Source organism: Cygnus olor, chromosome 3 (genome assembly GCF_009769625.2).
Source record: "Cygnus olor isolate bCygOlo1 chromosome 3, bCygOlo1.pri.v2, whole genome shotgun sequence".
NCBI lineage: Eukaryota > Metazoa > Chordata > Aves > Anseriformes > Anatidae > Cygnus > Cygnus olor.
This window is the reverse complement of record NC_049171.1, coordinates 11,986,524-12,005,742: the sequence shown is the minus strand read 5'-3', so window position 1 is coordinate 12,005,742 and position 19,219 is coordinate 11,986,524. Positions and strand designations below refer to the sequence as shown.

Here is a 19,219-nt window from a genome sequence, read left to right as displayed (position 1 = left end):
ACGTGTCACTGTTCTGACTGATCTTCTGTTTAACGAGGACAATAGTAAATCCATGGGTTTTAAAGTGATTTTTAAAAAAGTAAATAAATACTATATAAGGATAATAACTGTATTGGTTTGTAGGCACTTTAATGTTAGGACGAGGAAGAACATGTATAGCTAGTTCAAGTGTTGTCTATTTATCCACATTTCTGCTGTACCTAAAAATCAAGAAACAAAGTAAAAGTAAGAAAATCTTTGCTTGTAAACAAATAAATATCAAAGTCATAGTCTGTATCTTGTATTATATATTTGACAGATAGGTAAAATCTAACCATGACCACTAAATACTGGAACTGAAATATAAGCTGTCATTTTATATAGATAAATTGCTGTCAGATTCTGTCTTCTGTATTAATATATACAGAAACATATAATATTTGCCTGTATTTAATCTATAAAACTCTTTGCTTCAATGTCTAATAAATTGTAGAAGGCATTTTTACATCAACTTTCTAGAACAAATAAGACTGAGTTCTGTTCCTCTTCTTCCTTCTCTCTGGCATGAGATAAATTGATTCAGATATGAGAAAGATGCAAAGTTTTATCCTCAAGGTGTACTGAAATGTAGCAGGACTCTGACAACCGTAATGTCTCCTTATTAAAAGCTGTCACGTCAGAGATTTCCTACAGCCAGTAACAGTCCTGTAAAACACACCGATGAAACTTTCCAAAAAACAAACAAATGACGACATAGTCCAAGTCTTTAATTTCTTTGCCTTTTGTGTGATGGAGATCACACAAGTCTCACTGCAGCAAAAACAAAATGCTTGCTTTGTATATCTCACTGCAGATTGTTTATAAAGACTTGGCTACTCTGAGACCAGCAATGCACAGAGAGGAGCAAAACCTGGGGCAGACTTGATGCATTGCAGGGCTGAACAGTGCAGAGCTAATTAAGACAAATTAACCTTTTCTCCACGGGTAGATGTAAGACACTGAGAAAGCAGCAGGCAGGAGGTAACAGGTTTGTCTCACCAGGATGAATCAATCAACACATCTGTGCGGGGGCAGATGGTCTAATTTTGAGGATGCATCCTGTAGCAGAGCTCTGCAAAGCTAAAACTTTATTGCACCTTTCCCTTTTTTCTTTCTTCTTTCTGATTGTTTGGAGTGAAATATAATTGGTTTTGTACACTTTTTCTCCCTGGCTCAACCTAAACTGACTCAGTGTTCTTTTCACATGATACGTGGATGTTGGAGCAAACAGTGTGAAATCCATCACTGTCTGAAAAAAGCAGCTAAATTCAAATTTATGCAGGTAGCAGTGTCACTCAAAACGTATTCACATTTAAGCATATCCCCTATGCTTCTGTTTTGTTTTAACCCACATTATATTTCTCACAAGCTTTCGGGCTTCAGCATAGGCACAAACAACGTGGATTTTTATTTATTTATTTTTTGATTCAGTCCTCCTACTGTTTAAGGAAGTGAAATTGTATGTTGGCCACAGGATCTTTCACAGAGCCAGAACTGAGAGCTTGATGCTGAGCCCTTTCACAAAGACTCTCAATGTAGGTGACAGTAGTAAAGGGGGGTACCGGCTCACTGGCGCTGGCGAGCCACAAGCAGATACACAGAGGATAGTTCTATCATTGTCATCTTGGTTGTAGACCATCATCATTCCCAAGTATACTGGTTTGATAGACCAGTATACTATACCAGATAGAGTGTCTGCATTTGGAAAGTCTTTTAACCTTGTTCCTTAAATCTTCCAAACCTGGAACTACACGTAATAACTGTGTTTCCAGCTCTTGACAAAGCAAAGGAAGGGAAGTAACAGCATCCACTTCTACGGCTAGTTTATCTGTAATCTTGCTGGTCATTCAGCATTACTGCCTCAGTTTACTCAACTATAAAGGAAGACAGTGATAGTTAACAGCTTCTGAAGGCTGTTGCTCATAAACAAAACTATAGTGCTGTATGCAAAAAGACTGTCCCAGTAGGAAAGAGACAAAGACAACCTGCAGATTTGAGGAATGGCTCAGGGCTGGCATTTCCTACCCACCCCCACCTTGGCCGCAGGAAAACCGAAGGCCCTGAAGATGCTGGGCCATATCTCTCTGGGTGGCTGCAGAGTCCCTCTCTCCCTTTGAGTCCAAAGTGGAAGAGCAGCTCTAAGTAACCACAAAGGAAAGGCATTTGAGTTTCAGGACCATTTTACTACTACTGTGCTAGTGAACCAGACCTTACCTGTGCCCACGCTCTAGGCCCCAAAAGTCCAGTGTCTGATGCTGTACCCTTAACTACTTTGAGCTCCAGCACATGGTGGCTGTGCATAAGGTGCCCTTAGGGAACAGGCCACGGCCTGTCCTAAGTTGATCCCTGTGTTGTAATAGGACCAAGGTCCATGTCCAAGAGGGGGTTAGTTCAGTATCACACACTATACTGGTGCTGTTTGATTTGTTAGTACTGACAGAGACACTCCCCTTTCAGGGAAGCTCCTGTTGCACCTGCAAATAATGAGGAAAAAGTGACCAAAACATAGGAGTAAGAGGTGGAGGTGGGTTCAGTTCATGGCTACAGGAGTGTAGCTATCCTGTCAAAGGAGATTATTCTTCTCTGCTCTGAGACCTAAGCTAGAGCCTCTGGTCATTAGCCCCCAACATACAAAAGACATGGAATGGTTAGAGCCGGTCTAAAGAAGAGCCATGAAGATGGTCAGAGGGCTGGAGTGCCTCACCTATGAGGACAGGCTGAGAGAGTTGGGGTTGTTCATCCTACAGGAGTGGGGTTAGAAATAGATGGTCTTTAAGTTCCCTTCCAACCCAAATCAGTCTGATTCTTTGACTCTAGGATTTGGATTTCCTAGGATGTGCCATGGTTGCTCTGCATAACACAGCTTCTCTCTAACTCTCTCCTTTTGTAATTCTTCCCCGTAGCATGTATGTTTCACTGAATGTGAAGAGGGGGTCTGACTTGTTATAGTCCATGTCCTGTTGCTATCATGAATATATTTTTATATTTTTAAGAATATCAGAGTTAATGTTGCTAACAGGAGCTATATGAGAATAGGCTCTTGGTTTCTTGTACCTCAGAGACCAGCATCTATTCTAGTGCACCTGGAGGCAGGTTTTGTTGAGTAGGGAGCTCATCTGCAAAAAGGAGGAAGTCAAATAATTAGGGTTTCAGTCCACATCCAGTTCCATTCTCCAGCCTCCAGCCCAAGCTTTCCATTTGAGATCAGGAGAGGGGCAACATTACTGCCCACCACATGAACAGTGCATTGATGTTGCTGATACACACTGAAGAAGAAAAGGAGGTCAAATTGCCTCTTGGTGGAAAGAGTAAGTACCTCAGAGAATATTCCTCAGCGGTTAAAAGACTCTGAGCCAGAGCTTGCTTCAAGACCCTCCCTGAGCTGCAGAACAGAGGGGAGCTCAGGGCCGCCTGCCCCCACACAGCACTTTGAAATTCTAAACTGAGAAGCACCACATAGGTGCCAAGAAGTTTTATGGTTACACATTTGGGCTGCACATAGGTGTGTCTGAGGGGAAGAAAGCCTCCTGCTAAATGGCTTCAACCAGTTCTTCAGGGGAAGCCCAGCTCTGCATGGCAGAAAGCTATATAGATGTATATGTGTATAAAACACATAGTATGTATTAATGTACGAGTACAGATGTACCCCAGCTTCTGAAGATCCAAATTTATGGATCTGCATTTATGATAAGTTAGAGTAAAATTAAATCAGGTAAAATTCATAGCTATAACAGATACAAAACTTAATCATAGAGAAGAGACCCAGTTCCCAATAAAGCAGCTTTGCTGCCATGAGTTAGAAAAATTGAGTCTGAGTCCATCTGAAAACCCTCCCTGGTTAAGCTTCTGCCGTTTTGCTTCTTTACACAAGATGAGCCTAGGGCTTGTTCTCTTATCACTACACCAAGTACTGTAAGGAGACTGATACAGCTTACTTATGCTTTGAAACATTTAAGGTAGGAACCTGCCTAGGATTTGTCAATGTGCTTAGTGCGGTGCTTCAGTGTTTCTGGACTTGCATGCCCAAATGGAAGTAGAATCTGTAAGGAAATGACAATCTGAAGACTGACCGAAGAAAGACTATCAGGTAGAAAAAAAACTTGAACCAAAGCCTCCCACATCATTAGCTCACTCTCAGGACATATTTTCCTGTTGATATATGTTCATGACATTTACTCTTCTGCTGAAGACACTAAGATTTAAAATAAAAAGCAAAACAAGTGTACCAAAGTGAATTGGGTCAGAGAACAAGTGTTGCTTTTCTTAATCTTCCAATATTTAGTTAATAGTAAGTTGTTGTTGTTCTAAGGGACTAAAGCAGCACCTAGTTTTAAAAACACTAACTAGGTCAAAGTTACAGTAGAGTAAGTTATAACCATTTCTATCAACAGCCAGATACAGTGTGGCTAATTATAACACCGACTTATCACCATTTTTTCAAGTGGAAATATCTGTCTGCAGTAGAATTCCATTATTGTTTCTATTTTCTTAGAAAAACAAATCACACAAGACTTCTTTCCCTTTAGATTTTTATCATTCACCTGTTGAAATTGTAGGAGACATTAAGCATAAACAAAGAAGATTGATCTCCTTTCAACTTGTGTTAACAGGGATATAAAAATAACATCCCAAATACCGGAAGGAAAAGCATGTGGTCATAAAATATCCACTTAAAAGGCAAAGAGGTGTTGATTCAACACTTCAGGAGGATTTTTTAAAAATATATAAAACCAGGAAGGTGCTTACTGAATTTTAGTATAACCAGACCTCTAAGGTATACAAAGTACTACTGTCACATTGTCGTTAAAAATATTTTGCTGATATTGAAATGAATTGTCTCACATACTGTTGTAAAGTCTGACAAGGTTTACATGAATCTTAGTTCAGCCATGGAAAGAAGTTTGGAAAGAAGTTTCCTTGAATTATCAGTGAAGAAAATAAAGGACTATCATATATTAAGAATTCTCATTTTGCAAATTGAGAATGAACAATTTTTAGAAAGACTAAAGAGCAGAGAAAGAGTTAAATAGCTTTTTTACAGCTCTTATATCACTGTCAATAAGGAGAATCTTGAGATATCACCTAATCCAGGGTGAGGGAACACATCCCCATAGATGAAAGACTTTAAATACTGCATTTATATTAAACAATTTCACCCTTGAGTCTTGGTTTGAAGAGAAGTTTCAAACTCAGGAAACCACATCAAGGGCAGAGTTCACAATAGGCTGCCCCTTCCTCATGCGTGGTTCTCACATCTGTTCCTGGCTGTTACATTTTTCCTCCCCACCCCTGCACAGCTGTAAGAGGGGAGAAGGCGGCTTAGGCTACCCAAGGCAGCCCACGCTGTGCTGGTAGATCACTGGCAGATGAAAGCTGCAGGTCCTCTATCCAGGGGAAACACTGCATGCCAGGCTCATTTCTTGGGAGACAGCATGATATAAGACATACAGGGAAGTTGTCATACCACTTAAAGTGGCTATACTTGTGTTCTGTTAGGTGCAAAGCCCTAGCAGGCTATTACAGATGTGTCCTGTGAATTCTCAATAACTTATGCCCACAGACTGAGGAATAGCTGGTGCTTAATCCATTCAATTAATGTAGGGGAAAGCAGTAAGCACAAAAATCACTGGCCTGTCAAGTCTCATCAGGCTTACAAGTTTTGCATTTTCCTTTCATTTCCTTGCTGACACATCTCATTCCTCAATATCATAGCTCCATAACTTTAGTCTTCACCAACCAGAGCAGAAAGAAGACTAATTTAGTATTGTAGCCTCCTCTACTGGAGGACAGTCCTGAGGCACAGCTAGGGACTTTTTGTCACTCATGAAGCCCACAGTTTTTTTTTTCCAGAAAGAAAAATAAACAAATCAACTACAGATATACTTAGCAGGCAACTAGAGGATGGAGAAGACTTTTAAACATGATCTTGAGATTATAGCATAAGCTGTTTAATGGGATCTCTGTACAGGTATAACAGCAGAGCTACAAATCTTTGTGTTTTTCTTCACAAGGTACAAATAGATTCATGGAATAATTTCGTTTACTTGCTCAAGGTACCTTTCACAGCAATTCCTTGTAGTAGAATTCCATTTAATATAAAGTTAAAAAGTAAACATTGTACACCCATTGTGTCTTTGGCCCTAAGCAATGATTCATGCTATGCAATCTTTCCTTAGAACAGGAAAACACAGTAATGAATCCAAACTTCATATCACTACTCAGATGCAAATAAATCAAGAAATTTTCTACCCATTAAAAAAAGAAAGGACAGGATTATCTGACAGGAGTGCCTACATATCATGTCTTCTAATAAGGAAAAATCCTAAACACTTCATAGGTGAAGTCCATGTATTATCATTACTGCTATACACCTCCACTAAAAGCTTTTTTCCTTTAGGGTGGCAGATTACTCTAAGCAGAGTTACTAATGCTACCTGTGACTGATTTACCCCACAACCAAGGGAGGCAACTTGACATTGCAGAGCCACAACCCTCCAGTGAAATCCACAGCTTACTTTTTTCTGACAGTTGCCACTACAAGATCAAATATATTTATTACCATTTGCTTCAGAAAATGCTTCAGAAAAAAAGACTTACTGACATTGAAGTCCCTGCAACACTTGATTCATCTTAAAACTTTAAAAAAAGATGTAATAACAAATGATTTGCAGTTGACATTACATCTGCTGCTACCTTTCCCCCTCTACACCAAAACAGATGCTTCCAATTGCAAAGCGGCTAGACAAATTTCAGACACATTAGCTGAGAACACTAGGTCAAATGCAAGTCACACAAAGATCAAGACTACTAGACTCTAGAGGAACACAAGAGAGCAACACATTAAAGTTGACTAAGACAGATTCAGCTGTACTTGGTTAGTTAACCCTTACATCAGCAGACACTGAATGTATTTTCCAAGAAGATATTTTTGCAGTGTCCTTAATCGAAAGTCTGGGCAGACTGCATTTGCATAGGCCATTTAATTGCAGATTCATAAAACTAAACAGTTCTTGTTTAGTCTGTCAAGAGAGAGTGTATTCACCTACAGAGAGGAGAGAAATGCACAGAAGCCTTTTATGTTACAAGAGCAGTACATTTGGTATATCAGTAATGTGATCTAAAAGCAATACCTACCTCTGCTGGTCGTGTTTTCCTTCCTAATAAGCACTGCCCCAGATGATGCTTGCCCATGCAGTTGTGGTTCTGTACTGCGGTCTAATGAGACATTTCAGCTTTTAATATTCTGTACAGCACACACTAAGACTAGGAGTCTGTCATCTGACAAAGCTCCTGAGAGCATATGCTGTGTTGCTGAGCAAGCTTCAGGAATGACTTGAGAAATGTTTTTCTTACCACGTCTATGTTTCCCAGGATTGCATCTCCTCTGACAAAGGAAGTCGGAAGGCTGTGGCATAGTGCTGCAGATCACCACGCTGCAGTGGAAATACAGCTACAAGGTAAAAGTATGTGTACTGTGTACAGGGAGTCTTATTTGGCAAATATTGGGTGCATACTGATTCCAAATGAGATGAAGTAAATGCTAGTGAGTCACTAGTCTCTATTTGTTACTCCTATAGTGTTAAGCCTTCAAGGAGGTGGCTAACAGCCCCCAGCAGCACAGGGCCAGCTGAGATCTTCCACAGCATTTGCTGCATGCACTACTCCAGGCTCATGCACGCTGACACCACTGACAGTGCACAACAAACCAGAGATATCTCACCTGCTTTTGTAATGGAGTTGTGCCTTCTATAAAGGTGAAGATCATCACTTCAAATCTCTTCAGGTGCTGAGGAAATTTTACTCTGTTGCTGTAATTAACTTTGTGGAAGACTGTTCTCTGAGAGTCTTTGCTGTTTTCACACCTTTTTTTGGGAAAATGAAAGAAAGTTTAGATTAAGGACACTTTCATCACTTTGACAAGGTCCTTATGCAAACCAAGGAGGTGAAATACTGAGGAACTTCCGTTTTCCTCAGGCTATAGTGGTAGAGATAGAGCCTCCCCCAGTCACAGTCCCTTTCTTTTGCCATTGTATTTAGCTGTAGTAGTAGTTACTTCTTGTTCTTTCATAAAGATTAGCTAGCAGTTAATATTTCTGCCCACCCCGGTGACCTCCTGATACCAGAAGGCATAGCTTGTGTGCAAACACCCTCATGCCTTTCACAGCATAGCAGCAGATACAGAATCAGGATGAAAAATCCTTCCCAGGTGAACTCTGTCCTCTTACACTCTCCTTCTAACTAAGGTTAGGGGTTTTGTGCTCAGCAGTTACCAGACACAGAAGGGAAGCTCTTCTTACCCATTTATGAGGATTGGCCACTGTGGAAGGCTGTCCTGACTTTGGGAGTTTGTAGCCCAACAGTCTTTCAGGTTTAGTTCTAGTCTTGGATCTGCAGGCTGGAGCAGTTCTACTTCCAAATATAGTGTTTCCTTCAGGTATTTTACCACAGGAAATTCCAGTTCTTGATAGGGGTCAGAATAGGACTCATCTAGAAGAGAGCATTGATGGTAGAGTTTCCTTTTTACAGGGTAGGTATTCACCAGCTGAGTCACTCTGCTTTCCACCCCCATTTACTCTATCACAGCAGCACAAAAAAATGGAGATGTCAGCAATTAGGGCTACGATGGTAGAAAAATAAGAACTAGTAAGGAAAGCAAAGACTTGAACAGTATTTCTTGGCTCTGAAGATCTAGAGGAGGGAAGCTTCTTTCTGTAAAACCTGTTAAGTCAGACTCTCATTCAAAACTGCTTTTAAAAAGGTAACAAAGCAAAAGCACCATGGCCACTCCAGCCAGGGTGATGGTTTTGTTCAGACTTCAGTTAGAAGTTTTTGCCAGCAGTGTTACCATTTTACTGCAGTAATGCATGTAGCTTCCTTCTGACAGAGGTTACGGTTACTGTGGTCAGTGGTAATTTCTCCACTTGCCACACTTCAAACACTGCCATCACATCCACTACACAGAAGTTAACATGCTCATACCAAGCAGAAAAGCGATAAGACTTGGCTACACATGGTATGATCCACTGTAGATACTTGACTATTTGTGTTGCATTCTGAAGGTACAACCTCTGAGGCCTTGAAGAGATTTTTCAGTTCACCCTGATTATATTCAAAAGCTGCCTGGACATAGTCCTGGGCAACTTGCTTTAGGTCACTCTTTGTGCAGGGGAGTTGGACAAAATGATCTCCAGAGGTCCTTCTCAATCCCATCAATTCCAAAAATTTTGATCATAAAGGCTACCTTTAAAAAGCTTCAATGAGAGGTCGAGAGCGCCAAACCCTGGCTTAATACTGGGTGATGGGTTCTTCTTAGTCTCATACTTGACATCAACAGTCTGCTTGATTGTGTATAAGCATACAAACTTTAATCTGAGGGAAGATGTTTAGTATTAGATTTCAGAAACCGAAATATCTTGGACAGCCTCCTTCTAGGAAGTGTCAAAATGTCACTTACTTGTATACTGGTGAATCATTTCCAAGTCTGAAGTAGACTACCTCATTCTCATATGTTATAGATGTGCTATTAAACTAAAAGATACATATTGTTACAAACAGGACAGTTACTTTAGAATTGACTTTTTTTTTTTACAAAATTTCCACATCCCTTGACTGGCAGATGGCTCTGAGCAGAGTACACTTGGAAGTGGCCAGAAGTTACTGTCCTGTACCTTCTGAACCAAAGCAAGCTACAGCTAACAGCAAAGTCATTATCAAGAAGTAGCTTATCAACTAACAATATCTCAAATGACATAGCACCCCAGAAAGAAGTGCATTGGGACACACACACAAAGGAATTCTGTTGATTCTGTTAGCAGAACCAGTGCCTAGCATTCAGAGAAGTAAGCTACATTTGTTGTGAGTGGAATTTAGAAGTGATTTGATCTTCTGTTATTTTGTGTCTATTTCCTTTTTAAACAGTATGTGGCAGAAAGAGGAAACCCACTCTAGTGTTGGTTTAGGTATTCATTAGCGATATCTAACCAGTTTCTATAAGACATATGAATAACATCCAATGAATATGTACTGGCAACACAAACTCACATTCAAGACTGTTACTGAACAATCCAGAGATGTCAAACTAAATGCTGGTTTCAGAAAACAAGCACATCTGGTCCTGAAAGTTTCTTTCACCAACTAGGAAGGTGAAGCTTCAAAATTCAGCCCAACAGAATTTGATATCCTCAGAAAAGGACCTTAGGTATGCCTCATATTGAAAGTGACTACTTATCAGTTGTGACCTTTTGCAGCTTCTACTCAGCTCTGAACTTCTGGCAGTCCTAGTGCTAAACCTATCCCAATAAAGAGTAAACTTTATATCACTAAGTACTTACCTTTCTTTTTGTTCCACACGTATTCACATTGAATTTGAAAGTTGCAGTCTTCTCTGTCACTAGGCTGGGCTTGCAGTTTCTGTCACTTAACACAAGGAGGCTGGTGTCCAGGTCTGCAAGTCTTACCAGTTTCACTGCAGTAATAACCACAGTGCCATTGGGAAGGCACTCTGAAAGAGAAAAAAAGATACATTTTTCAGTACAAATCAGTTCTTCAGACTCCAGTTCTTCTGTTCTGTAGGTTAGTACAACTAAGAGGTTGTGTATGGATTTCCTTGCACAACTTTTAGCAGCTCATGAGGATGAAGACTTGAATAAGACTCTTCAGTACTTACACTTCATTTTCTTCAAGCTAACACCAGTAGAGCATGCACTACACAGACTAGGGTGACCATTTCACCCACCTTTCTCTTCCTAGAATGTCTTAATCTCTCTCAAAGAGATTTTTCTAGCCAAGACATTCAGTACCTCCAATCCAGATGAGTAGGTTTTCAGTGACTATTTATGAACTTTTATGAACTGACCCCCACATGCCTATCTTCCCACCAAAGAAAGAAGCACCACCCAGGAAGACACCCCAAACAACCCCAAACCCCTTTGACAAAGTTTCATGCTTTTGGAAGTGTGAAAGGAAGTATGTTTTCTCTTTTCCTTCCCAAATATTGTACTGGACAGGATTTTTTTCCTATAGACTGTAAGTTGACTTTTCTTGTAGCATATTACTTGGCATAAAAATTGACAGGCAGATAAGGTATTGCACCAGTATAAGCTCTAGAAACATTTCAGACAACGTGGGCTTGTGTGACTTATACAACTCAAAGAGCATTAAAAGCTAAATATATCAGTAGCAGCGTACATACGTATGAGCTCTGAAGGGGAAAATCTGCAGGAAATTGAGAAGTCCTTCTTATTAGCAAAGGTGACTCCATCTTTCAAGGTTAAATGGAGTGAAGCCAGTACTCCAGACATATGAATATCCTAGAGAGGATTATCACAGGTTAAATGAAGATCCACTACTCTTCTAGAAAAACTAAAGAGCTAAGAGCAGGTTATAACAAGCCAGAGGTAATGGTCTTTGACCAAAACTAAATCCACAGGAGATTTTTCATCTTAACCTAGAAGCAGATGCAGAACATCTTCAGTAGATTCACAATACAACACAAGTGTCATTGCCTGTGCAATTGCCATTAAGATGTTCTTCAGCCTTTAAGTACTTGCAAAGTGCTTTCTCCTGGCTACTTCTGCCAACATTAGCCAAGGGAAATAAGTGTTCTTCAAAGGACAAAAAAGAGTCCTCCTTTAATCCTTTGAAGCCTATCCAAAGGGAAGCTTTATTTTGGAAGGTTCATTTTATCTACAAGGACATAGTAGATCATGTTCATCTCATAGCTAGCACATCTTTCAGTTGATACAGACTGGCATCCTTACCTCATAGTCCAGGAGGGAAGAAAGGAAAGGGACAGAGATGGCCAAGTGAGTGCCATTATCACTCAGGCTGTAGTTGTACTTCTGCGCTGCCTCTGGGGTCAGGTGTCGGCCTGAGATGAAGGGCATCCAGTTCTGGTCCACATTCCCATGAGTGATGTGGAGATGGACGTTGTTCTCATCACAAAATCCCCTTGCACTGGGCAGTACTGTAATACAGCTAAGGGTCAGCCAACATGCTAGGTGCCAGAGTTTAATAGCACTATTTAGTGCTGACAGCATCACTGGCTGAACTTCGCCCAGTTAGCAGCTGAGTTCATAGCCAGGTAAATCATAGCCAGATAAGTACAGTTTTGCACAGGTTCCACTAGCTTACCAGCATCTTTAACAGCAGATAGTGTAACGATGAGGACAGAGAAGGTCTCACTTGTTGGATGAATTATGAACTCCAGTGTGACATTCAGTGTGTATGTTCTTACATCATCTCTCACATACTGAAAAAACATTTTGAGATAAAAAAATCAGAGTGATATTTCTACACCAGGATTAGCTGCTCTTTCTTAGTACACACCTCTTTCTTAATGCTTGGTGCATCAAATGGCACTTGTATTACATAGACTTTGCTTTGATTAGCATATTTAATCTCATACATTCGGTACCCATGCTGAACAGCCTCAGGTACTGTGACAGTTGCCCCCTCAATGGTCAAGTTCACAAGCTCCACATCCAGGAGGAACATTCCCACTGTCACATTCATTATCCTTGCACTCAGATTTGAGTCTGAAAAGGAACATACTAGCATCAATCTTCTCTCAGTACCAAAACCTTCAGTAAACTCAGTGTTAGGAAACTTACTGTTTGTTACAGTGAGTTCTACTAGTTCAAATGGTGTTTCTATTTCCTTGATGATGGTATGTTTGGTTAGTCCCCATTTGTTATCCTCCCACTGGTGTTCCAAGAACAGGTTGATGCAGTATCTTGCCCCATGTTGTCCACTGCTCACAGAAGTCTGGAATTTTATAAATCAGCATCCTTTAATATAACATGATGTATATAAAGTAAAAGCTGTATCACAACACTGCAGGGTCAGCTAGAGCTACAGTTCCAAACAATCGTCCTCCTGAGCTCTGTGGCTCTGCTTTTATGCTGGTAAGGAAGTCTGAAAAAACAGCACCTGTGAGGAATCATACACTCTTGTGTCATACTTACTGTATCACTATTATAGGCTCTATTTTTCTAAGAGTTTATATTATTCTCAGGATACTCAAGAGACTACCTTTTGAAGGTTGTTGCCCACCTCGTAGTTCCAAACAGCAGGGGATTTTTTAATCAGTGAAATAGCTCCTCCTTCATTTTCCTTTGAAGTTCAGCTATAACATTTGCCCAGGACTGAGTTCATTCCAAGGGACTCTATTTAGAGGCATAGTCTCAAAGCATCCTGATATAATGTGGTCTTGAGAACAAATGGCATGTTCTCAATCTTAAACATTTTTCAGAAAGTATGACAGAATCTATGCATGTTTTATAGTCCAGCTAGGACTGTCTTCAAGGAAGATGACATCAGGATTGAAAGGCAAAAATTCTGTGTTAATCTGAGGAAAGAAAAATCATAGTTCTTTATGGGATTCTGTCCATCTCTGCTTATCAGAAAAAAGTTTTCACAGTGATGTTTATAAGAGCCCTTTGGTCAGGGTTTTTGGAATGTTTGATATACCTTTTCTTCCCCTTCCCCCTCCCTTTTCCCCTCCTTTGTAATAAGGAGAATGAAAAGTTATTCCTCCCCAGGAAAACAAAACACACCACCACCACATGCTTACAACAGAAAATAATTTACCTGCCATCCAATATAACCAACTAACCTTGTAATAGCCACCTTCTGCACCTATTGGTACCTTCATTGTAATCACATCAAAATCATTAGATAACACATATTTCCTGGAAGCCATTTCTTTGGCAGAGAGTTTGTGTAGATTCACACCAGCTTCAACAAGAACATCCTTAAAGCTAGTTGCTCCAGTACAGAGTGCTTGAATGTATTTTGGAACAGTCCAGATGATCATTTTGTTAGTGTAGTCCACACCATCTTAGGGACCAGATAGGAAAGCTGTCAGGTCATTACAGTAGTTACCAGACGTTCCCTGTACATTTAAACATTGGGGTGAGGTACCACATTCCTTACCTACAGGACACACCACAGCAGTATCCACCATCAGGATCATCCACTGCTGTTTGTAAAATGTACTTGATCTCACTGTAGAAAAAGTAATTCCCTGAGCCTGCAGGAAGAGATCTAGTTAGACCTATATAATCTGACAACTTGTTAGGTTAGATTGAGTGTACCGACCTTTACCAGCTGAGTTTGTGCAGCATTATATGGTACTCGCAGCAGAATCCTGGTGTCTGTGATGTTGAGTCCATAGCCAGCACTCCAAGCATCACTCACAAGCAGAGCCCTTTTCTCTTCTGGTTGATGAAACACTATTTGCCATATTGAGGCTTCTCCTGATTTAGCCTGCTCATAGAAATTCATTAACAGTTTAAACAAGCTGTTCAAAGTGACTTATTTACTATATTGGATGATTTTTTATGTATTGAACTACACAGAAGTTTTGTTGACTTACTGTGAATACTACTGTGATACTCCTCAAGCTTTGCCCTGCTCAGCCTCTCACACAGAAAGCTTTCCATATTAAAACAGATATTGTACTGAAAAAAAATGTAGATGTCCCTTCCTGTACCGAGATAAATTATGGGGCAGGAGATTAACTACAACACTACACTGAAAATATAGGGCCCAAGAAGAAAAAAAGGCAATCTGGAGTTCATTCTTGGGCCGCGGGTTCTTAGAATTTTTGTTGCGTACCCTTTTGCCTGGGGAAGGCTTGATTTTTAGGTTGTCTGAGAAATAGATCTCCCCTTCTTCCTTGGGGATAAGGCTAACAGCTGCCTGTATTTCTAATATATATAAAACCTCTATTCTAAAACCAGTTTGTAAAGAAGTTCTGCTCTTCCTACTTAAATGTAGTTTTTGAAAGGACAATTTATACTGTGTGGACATAGAAGGATGGTTGTGTTGGAAGTAGCACTAGCTCTTATTAGGAAGAAAACCTGCAATTTTATTTACCTCTGGAAAGACAAGAGTCCAGTCTTCAGGTTCATCTTGAATGAAGTCCTTTACAGTCTTTGGAACATCCCTCCTAACAGAAACCTGAACAAAAAAAGCCAATCTAAGGAAAAGAGCGTCACCATCAACCCCCTTGCCTTGAACATCTCAAGTCTTTTTCAGTACTTTCAGGACAGTAGGAGACTGAGAAGAATGGAGACTAGCATTTCGCAAAGGGAGATTTTTCATTCCCCTCAAGTCAAGAATTCATGATATTTTATGCCATAATAGTGTATTATCCATAGTCAGCTTCATTTCAGCTTTCTTTTTTTTAAAACATATCAATTTTCTAGTTTCAGCATTTTCACTTCCAGTTAAAGCGAGGGCTTCATTCTTACACCCAGGTCCTCTTCAAAGAGGAATTGTTCTTCCCTCTCTACAGTTCTCCCCAGAAAGTTCAGTAGATGTACTTTCTGAAGAAAGCTTTGTTATCTCAGCATTTGTTGAGACACCATTCAGCTAGTTCAATCTGTTAGCTTAATCTTTTGAATATTATTTCACAACTTTATTGGCTATTAACACTATTCAGAAGTCTATAGAAAACATAACAAATACATCACTAAGCTCAAGATGCTGCTGTGGCTTCACCAGTAAAGTCTTTCATAGCATGATGTTCAAACTCTGTTCCAATTCCCATTCCTAATATCTAATCTGTTTCCAAAGATGAAATCTTCCAGTGCTTACCTCCATATAGTTAGTTTCACATACTAGCTGTCTTGGACTCCATGGGCCATAATGACAACTTGCACTTTTTAGGTGAACCGAAGCGTTTTTCATATCAGGAGTATGAGATGCTTTGACTTGTATAGTTACTGTGAATGTATCTTTCTGCATGGATATTGGAAAGATTTGTTACAGATTTTTCCCAGTAGGGCATCAGCTATCCTTGTAACCAAACTAACTTAGAAAATCTACCCATTAGGCTTTGCACAGAAAAGCACCACCATACTGAAATGTTATTGTTTTTTTCCTTGGTTAACTAGCCTATATACATATAGGTATCTATCTACATAGCAACACAAATACATTTCCTATCCTTATCAAGTAGAAAGCAGTTGCACTTCTAGGACACATATGTAACACGCTTCTTCATATGCTCATCTGTGCTACTCTGTAGGGCATTGAAATGTCAATACCATGGTGTATTCTTAGATCACTGGATACATTTGAGAACTAAATGTTCTGCTAGTACATATTCAAGACATTATGACCCCTCAGTTAATACCTGCCAATCATTTGGTAATTTTTGTGTAAAGGTCATACACAGCATCAGTACCGTAAAAAAAAGCCTATATTAATTAGACTTACCTCCACATGAGAATGGCAGCTTAGTGCAGAAGCACGAAACTCAATGTTATTCCAGTTGCTGTAAGTTACTGTATAGCCACACTGTGATGCCAGGGCCTCATCTAGCTCCCAGGCTATGCCAGATTGATCTATAGGCAATTAGTTAAGATTAGTATTAATTAGCACAATTCCTGCTCTGCAAACTCCCTCAGCAATCTCCCCTTGCCCCTAGAGTTCAGCTGTCCCAGGTCCTTTATGTCCCAGATGTATACCTTGAGGTCAAACTTAAGATAAAGTTGCAAAGAGGTAAAGATATGCATCAAAATCAATAGAACGATAAAGGTAAAGCTACAAACAGACTGGGTCAGGAAACATAGCAGCTGAAAGGCTGAAGATGATAAATGAACAATATGGGAAGATATGAAATCCTAAAGGACTAGGGAGGAAGCTCCAGTAAGTGCAGACCAGACACAGATCATCAGCGTCAAAGTTGTCATGGGTGATTAATGATGACAACTCGCAACACAGGGGCTTAGTTCTGGGGCTGGCACACGCTCATGTTTCTCTCTAATGCCTGACTGGCCAATGGAGACCCTTCAGGAGTCTTATCAGGATGACAAGCACGCTAAAGCTTAGCTTAAGTTTAAGCTACAAAATTATCATTGACTTTAAGCCAAAAATAATTGCTTTACACTTTCAAGCCATACATATTTCAATTGCAGAGTCTATTGATGTATGGGTGAAGATGCTCAAACAGAAACATATATTAAGAGGAATTTGACACAAGTTTAATGTGCTAGGAAGATGGATGCAGTATAAAAGATCACATCTAGTCAGACAACCAACATTGAGAGCTAGTTCAAGACTGAGTTAGTATTTTTATATCTTACATCTGATTATGTTTATTGACCAAAGTTAACTCATTTCACCCTTCCAGGGCACTCTGTGGTGCTTTTCACTCAAACATACCACTCATTGATTACTAAGTCTCCAGTCAGAGACCCCAGATGATTTACCAATCCACTAGACCCCTTAGTTATAAGCAAAAAAGTGGGGAATCATCTATGCAAAACCAGTAGTGTAGTGTCAGCTTCAGCTTTTGTACTTTCCAAATAGTATGTGTGGTTATAGGGGCATATTTTTACCAGGAGGGAAATCCACTAAAATGTCTAACAACTACCATATCTTCCTACATGGTACATTTTAGTTTGAGTGCAAAGACAGCCATGATTAGACTTGATATAGCTAAATTATAACTTAATAAAGCTAAAGAATAGGTTATACAAAAATAAAGGCATTTTAAAAAATAATAATAATAATGAGGTGCAACATACTTCCAACAGCTCTACACACTTCATGAGATCCAGGGAATTTTAGTATAGGAAGACCTCAAAGGATTTTAAAGACATCACCTTGTGCATTTCTGTCTCCAGGATCTTCTGCATCAACTTACCAACAGCAGAAAAAGATAAGTACTTGCCCTCAAAGTATTCTGCCCTCAGTGTTATACACAAAAAGTTCTCCAAGCACTCTGAACTCATGGGTCCTGTGTTAAAAGCCAGTAAGTAGAGAATTAAAGGTAACATAAAGAGAAACTTTTAACTTCCCATTCTACTTCGTAAATAACAATATCATAATAGTTATATTTCAGAATCTCTGGTCAAGGGATGTTAGAGGATACATATATATATATATATATAAAAAAACAAACTGACAAAATAAGAAGCACTTTCAAGAGAAAACATAGCCATGAAGTCAGTGTTCTGATAGTAACCATGCCTGGCGACCTGGCACTGCTATCTGCAGCAGCCAGCAACAGAAACAGGATTGTGAAAGAGGTTCAAGAAACCACTAAATCGGCTGCCCCAAGCTGAACATCTTAATTGGAATAAAGCAAAACAAAACCAAAAAATCCCCCTCCAACCTACTGAAAGGAAATAATCAAATAATCCACAACCAAAAAAACACAAAAAACAAAAAAAAACAACAAACAAACCTGAAATGCACACATCACTGCCTATAATAAAAAAAAAAAAAAAAAGCTAAACATTTCTATGTGAAGACAGTTCACAGCAGTTTTACCTGGTCTCCCTTGTGTCCGTGTTTCAGAAATGGATATCCCTATCACTAATAACCTGTATGAGAAAACAAGGATTAGCAACAGCTAATCAAGCTAAACAGTTAAACAAGCTAACAGCTTGCTAACTGATTTTTGCATTCAGAAGTTCCAATCTGGATGTTACAACTACAAATCTAGATTTAGAAACTGCAAAATGGGAATTCCTTGGTTACCACTGGAATGTTAGTCACAGTAAAATAGAGAAGTTAACATATCTGATACTTTTAGAAAGATAATTTAGCATTAACCACCATGAAATTCTCACCTCAGCACCAGACCCAGCTCCATTATGCATTTGTTTGCCTGTGTTGCTTTTCCCCTTATAGCTACATAGAAATACAAGCCTCCTTCATCAAGTTTCCATAAAAACTAAAGCCTTTTTATCTTCTCAAAAATTTGAGTTATGTGGAAAGGCTGTCACTTTTATAGTGATGAAACCCATTTTCAGCTGTTTACCCTTCTAGCTACAAACTGGTAATTCATGTCACCTGCTCATTTGCTTTACTGATTAAATCTGCCCCTATTCACATCCCATCAACTCCTGACCAGCAGGTTGTTGTTGTGTGCAATCAGTAGGATAAATGGTGCTGTTCTGGTAAAGCATGTGGCAATTCATTGTTTCTGTGTTATCTTTGTTTCTCCATGTAGAGAAGTGTCTATGAACTTCCCTGGAGAGCTGAAGTGTTTCACAGGCTGATGTGTGACCTGCAGCTTTAGGGCAAGTGGTGTAATAAGAAAGGAAGAAACTGTTGACCTTTGAGGTAGTTGATTACAACTAATGTTGAAGGTGACATATGCTGGAGACTGCTAGACATCTCAAACCAACTGAAGAAGTGTCTGATTGGGTGGCCTGTGGGACACTAGACCAGAAATGAT

The 19,219-nt window shown here is 39.6% G+C and overlaps 1 protein-coding gene across 4 annotated transcripts; it reads right to left on the bottom strand.

Annotated features, from left to right (window-relative positions):
* Positions 1 to 1,181: 1,181 nt before the first annotated feature.
* Positions 1,182 to 18,734, bottom strand: LOC121068181 (zona pellucida sperm-binding protein 2-like). Of its 4 annotated transcripts, none has more exons than XM_040553256.1 (22): positions 18,609 to 18,734; positions 18,307 to 18,359; positions 17,678 to 17,770; positions 16,246 to 16,373; positions 15,622 to 15,765; positions 14,899 to 14,982; positions 14,119 to 14,286; positions 13,954 to 14,050; positions 13,634 to 13,857; positions 12,630 to 12,783; positions 12,346 to 12,554; positions 12,151 to 12,268; positions 11,778 to 11,983; positions 11,210 to 11,327; positions 10,350 to 10,519; positions 9,473 to 9,546; positions 9,260 to 9,387; positions 8,316 to 8,505; positions 7,739 to 7,880; positions 7,372 to 7,468; positions 7,153 to 7,233; positions 1,182 to 1,267 (listed from the first exon to the last, which is right to left on the bottom strand). In XM_040553256.1, the coding sequence occupies exons 1-22, from the start codon at positions 18,629 to 18,631 to the stop codon at positions 1,197 to 1,199; spliced, it is 2,772 nt and encodes a 923-aa protein (XP_040409190.1). In that variant the 5' UTR covers positions 18,632 to 18,734; the 3' UTR covers positions 1,182 to 1,196. The 4 variants fall into 4 exon arrangements, with proteins under 4 accessions (XP_040409190.1, XP_040409191.1, XP_040409192.1 ...); XM_040553257.1 differs by lacking the exon at positions 1,182 to 1,267 and adding an exon at positions 3,073 to 3,134; XM_040553258.1 differs by lacking the exon at positions 1,182 to 1,267 and adding an exon at positions 5,951 to 7,089.
* Between the last annotated feature and the right edge of the window lie 485 nt (positions 18,735 to 19,219).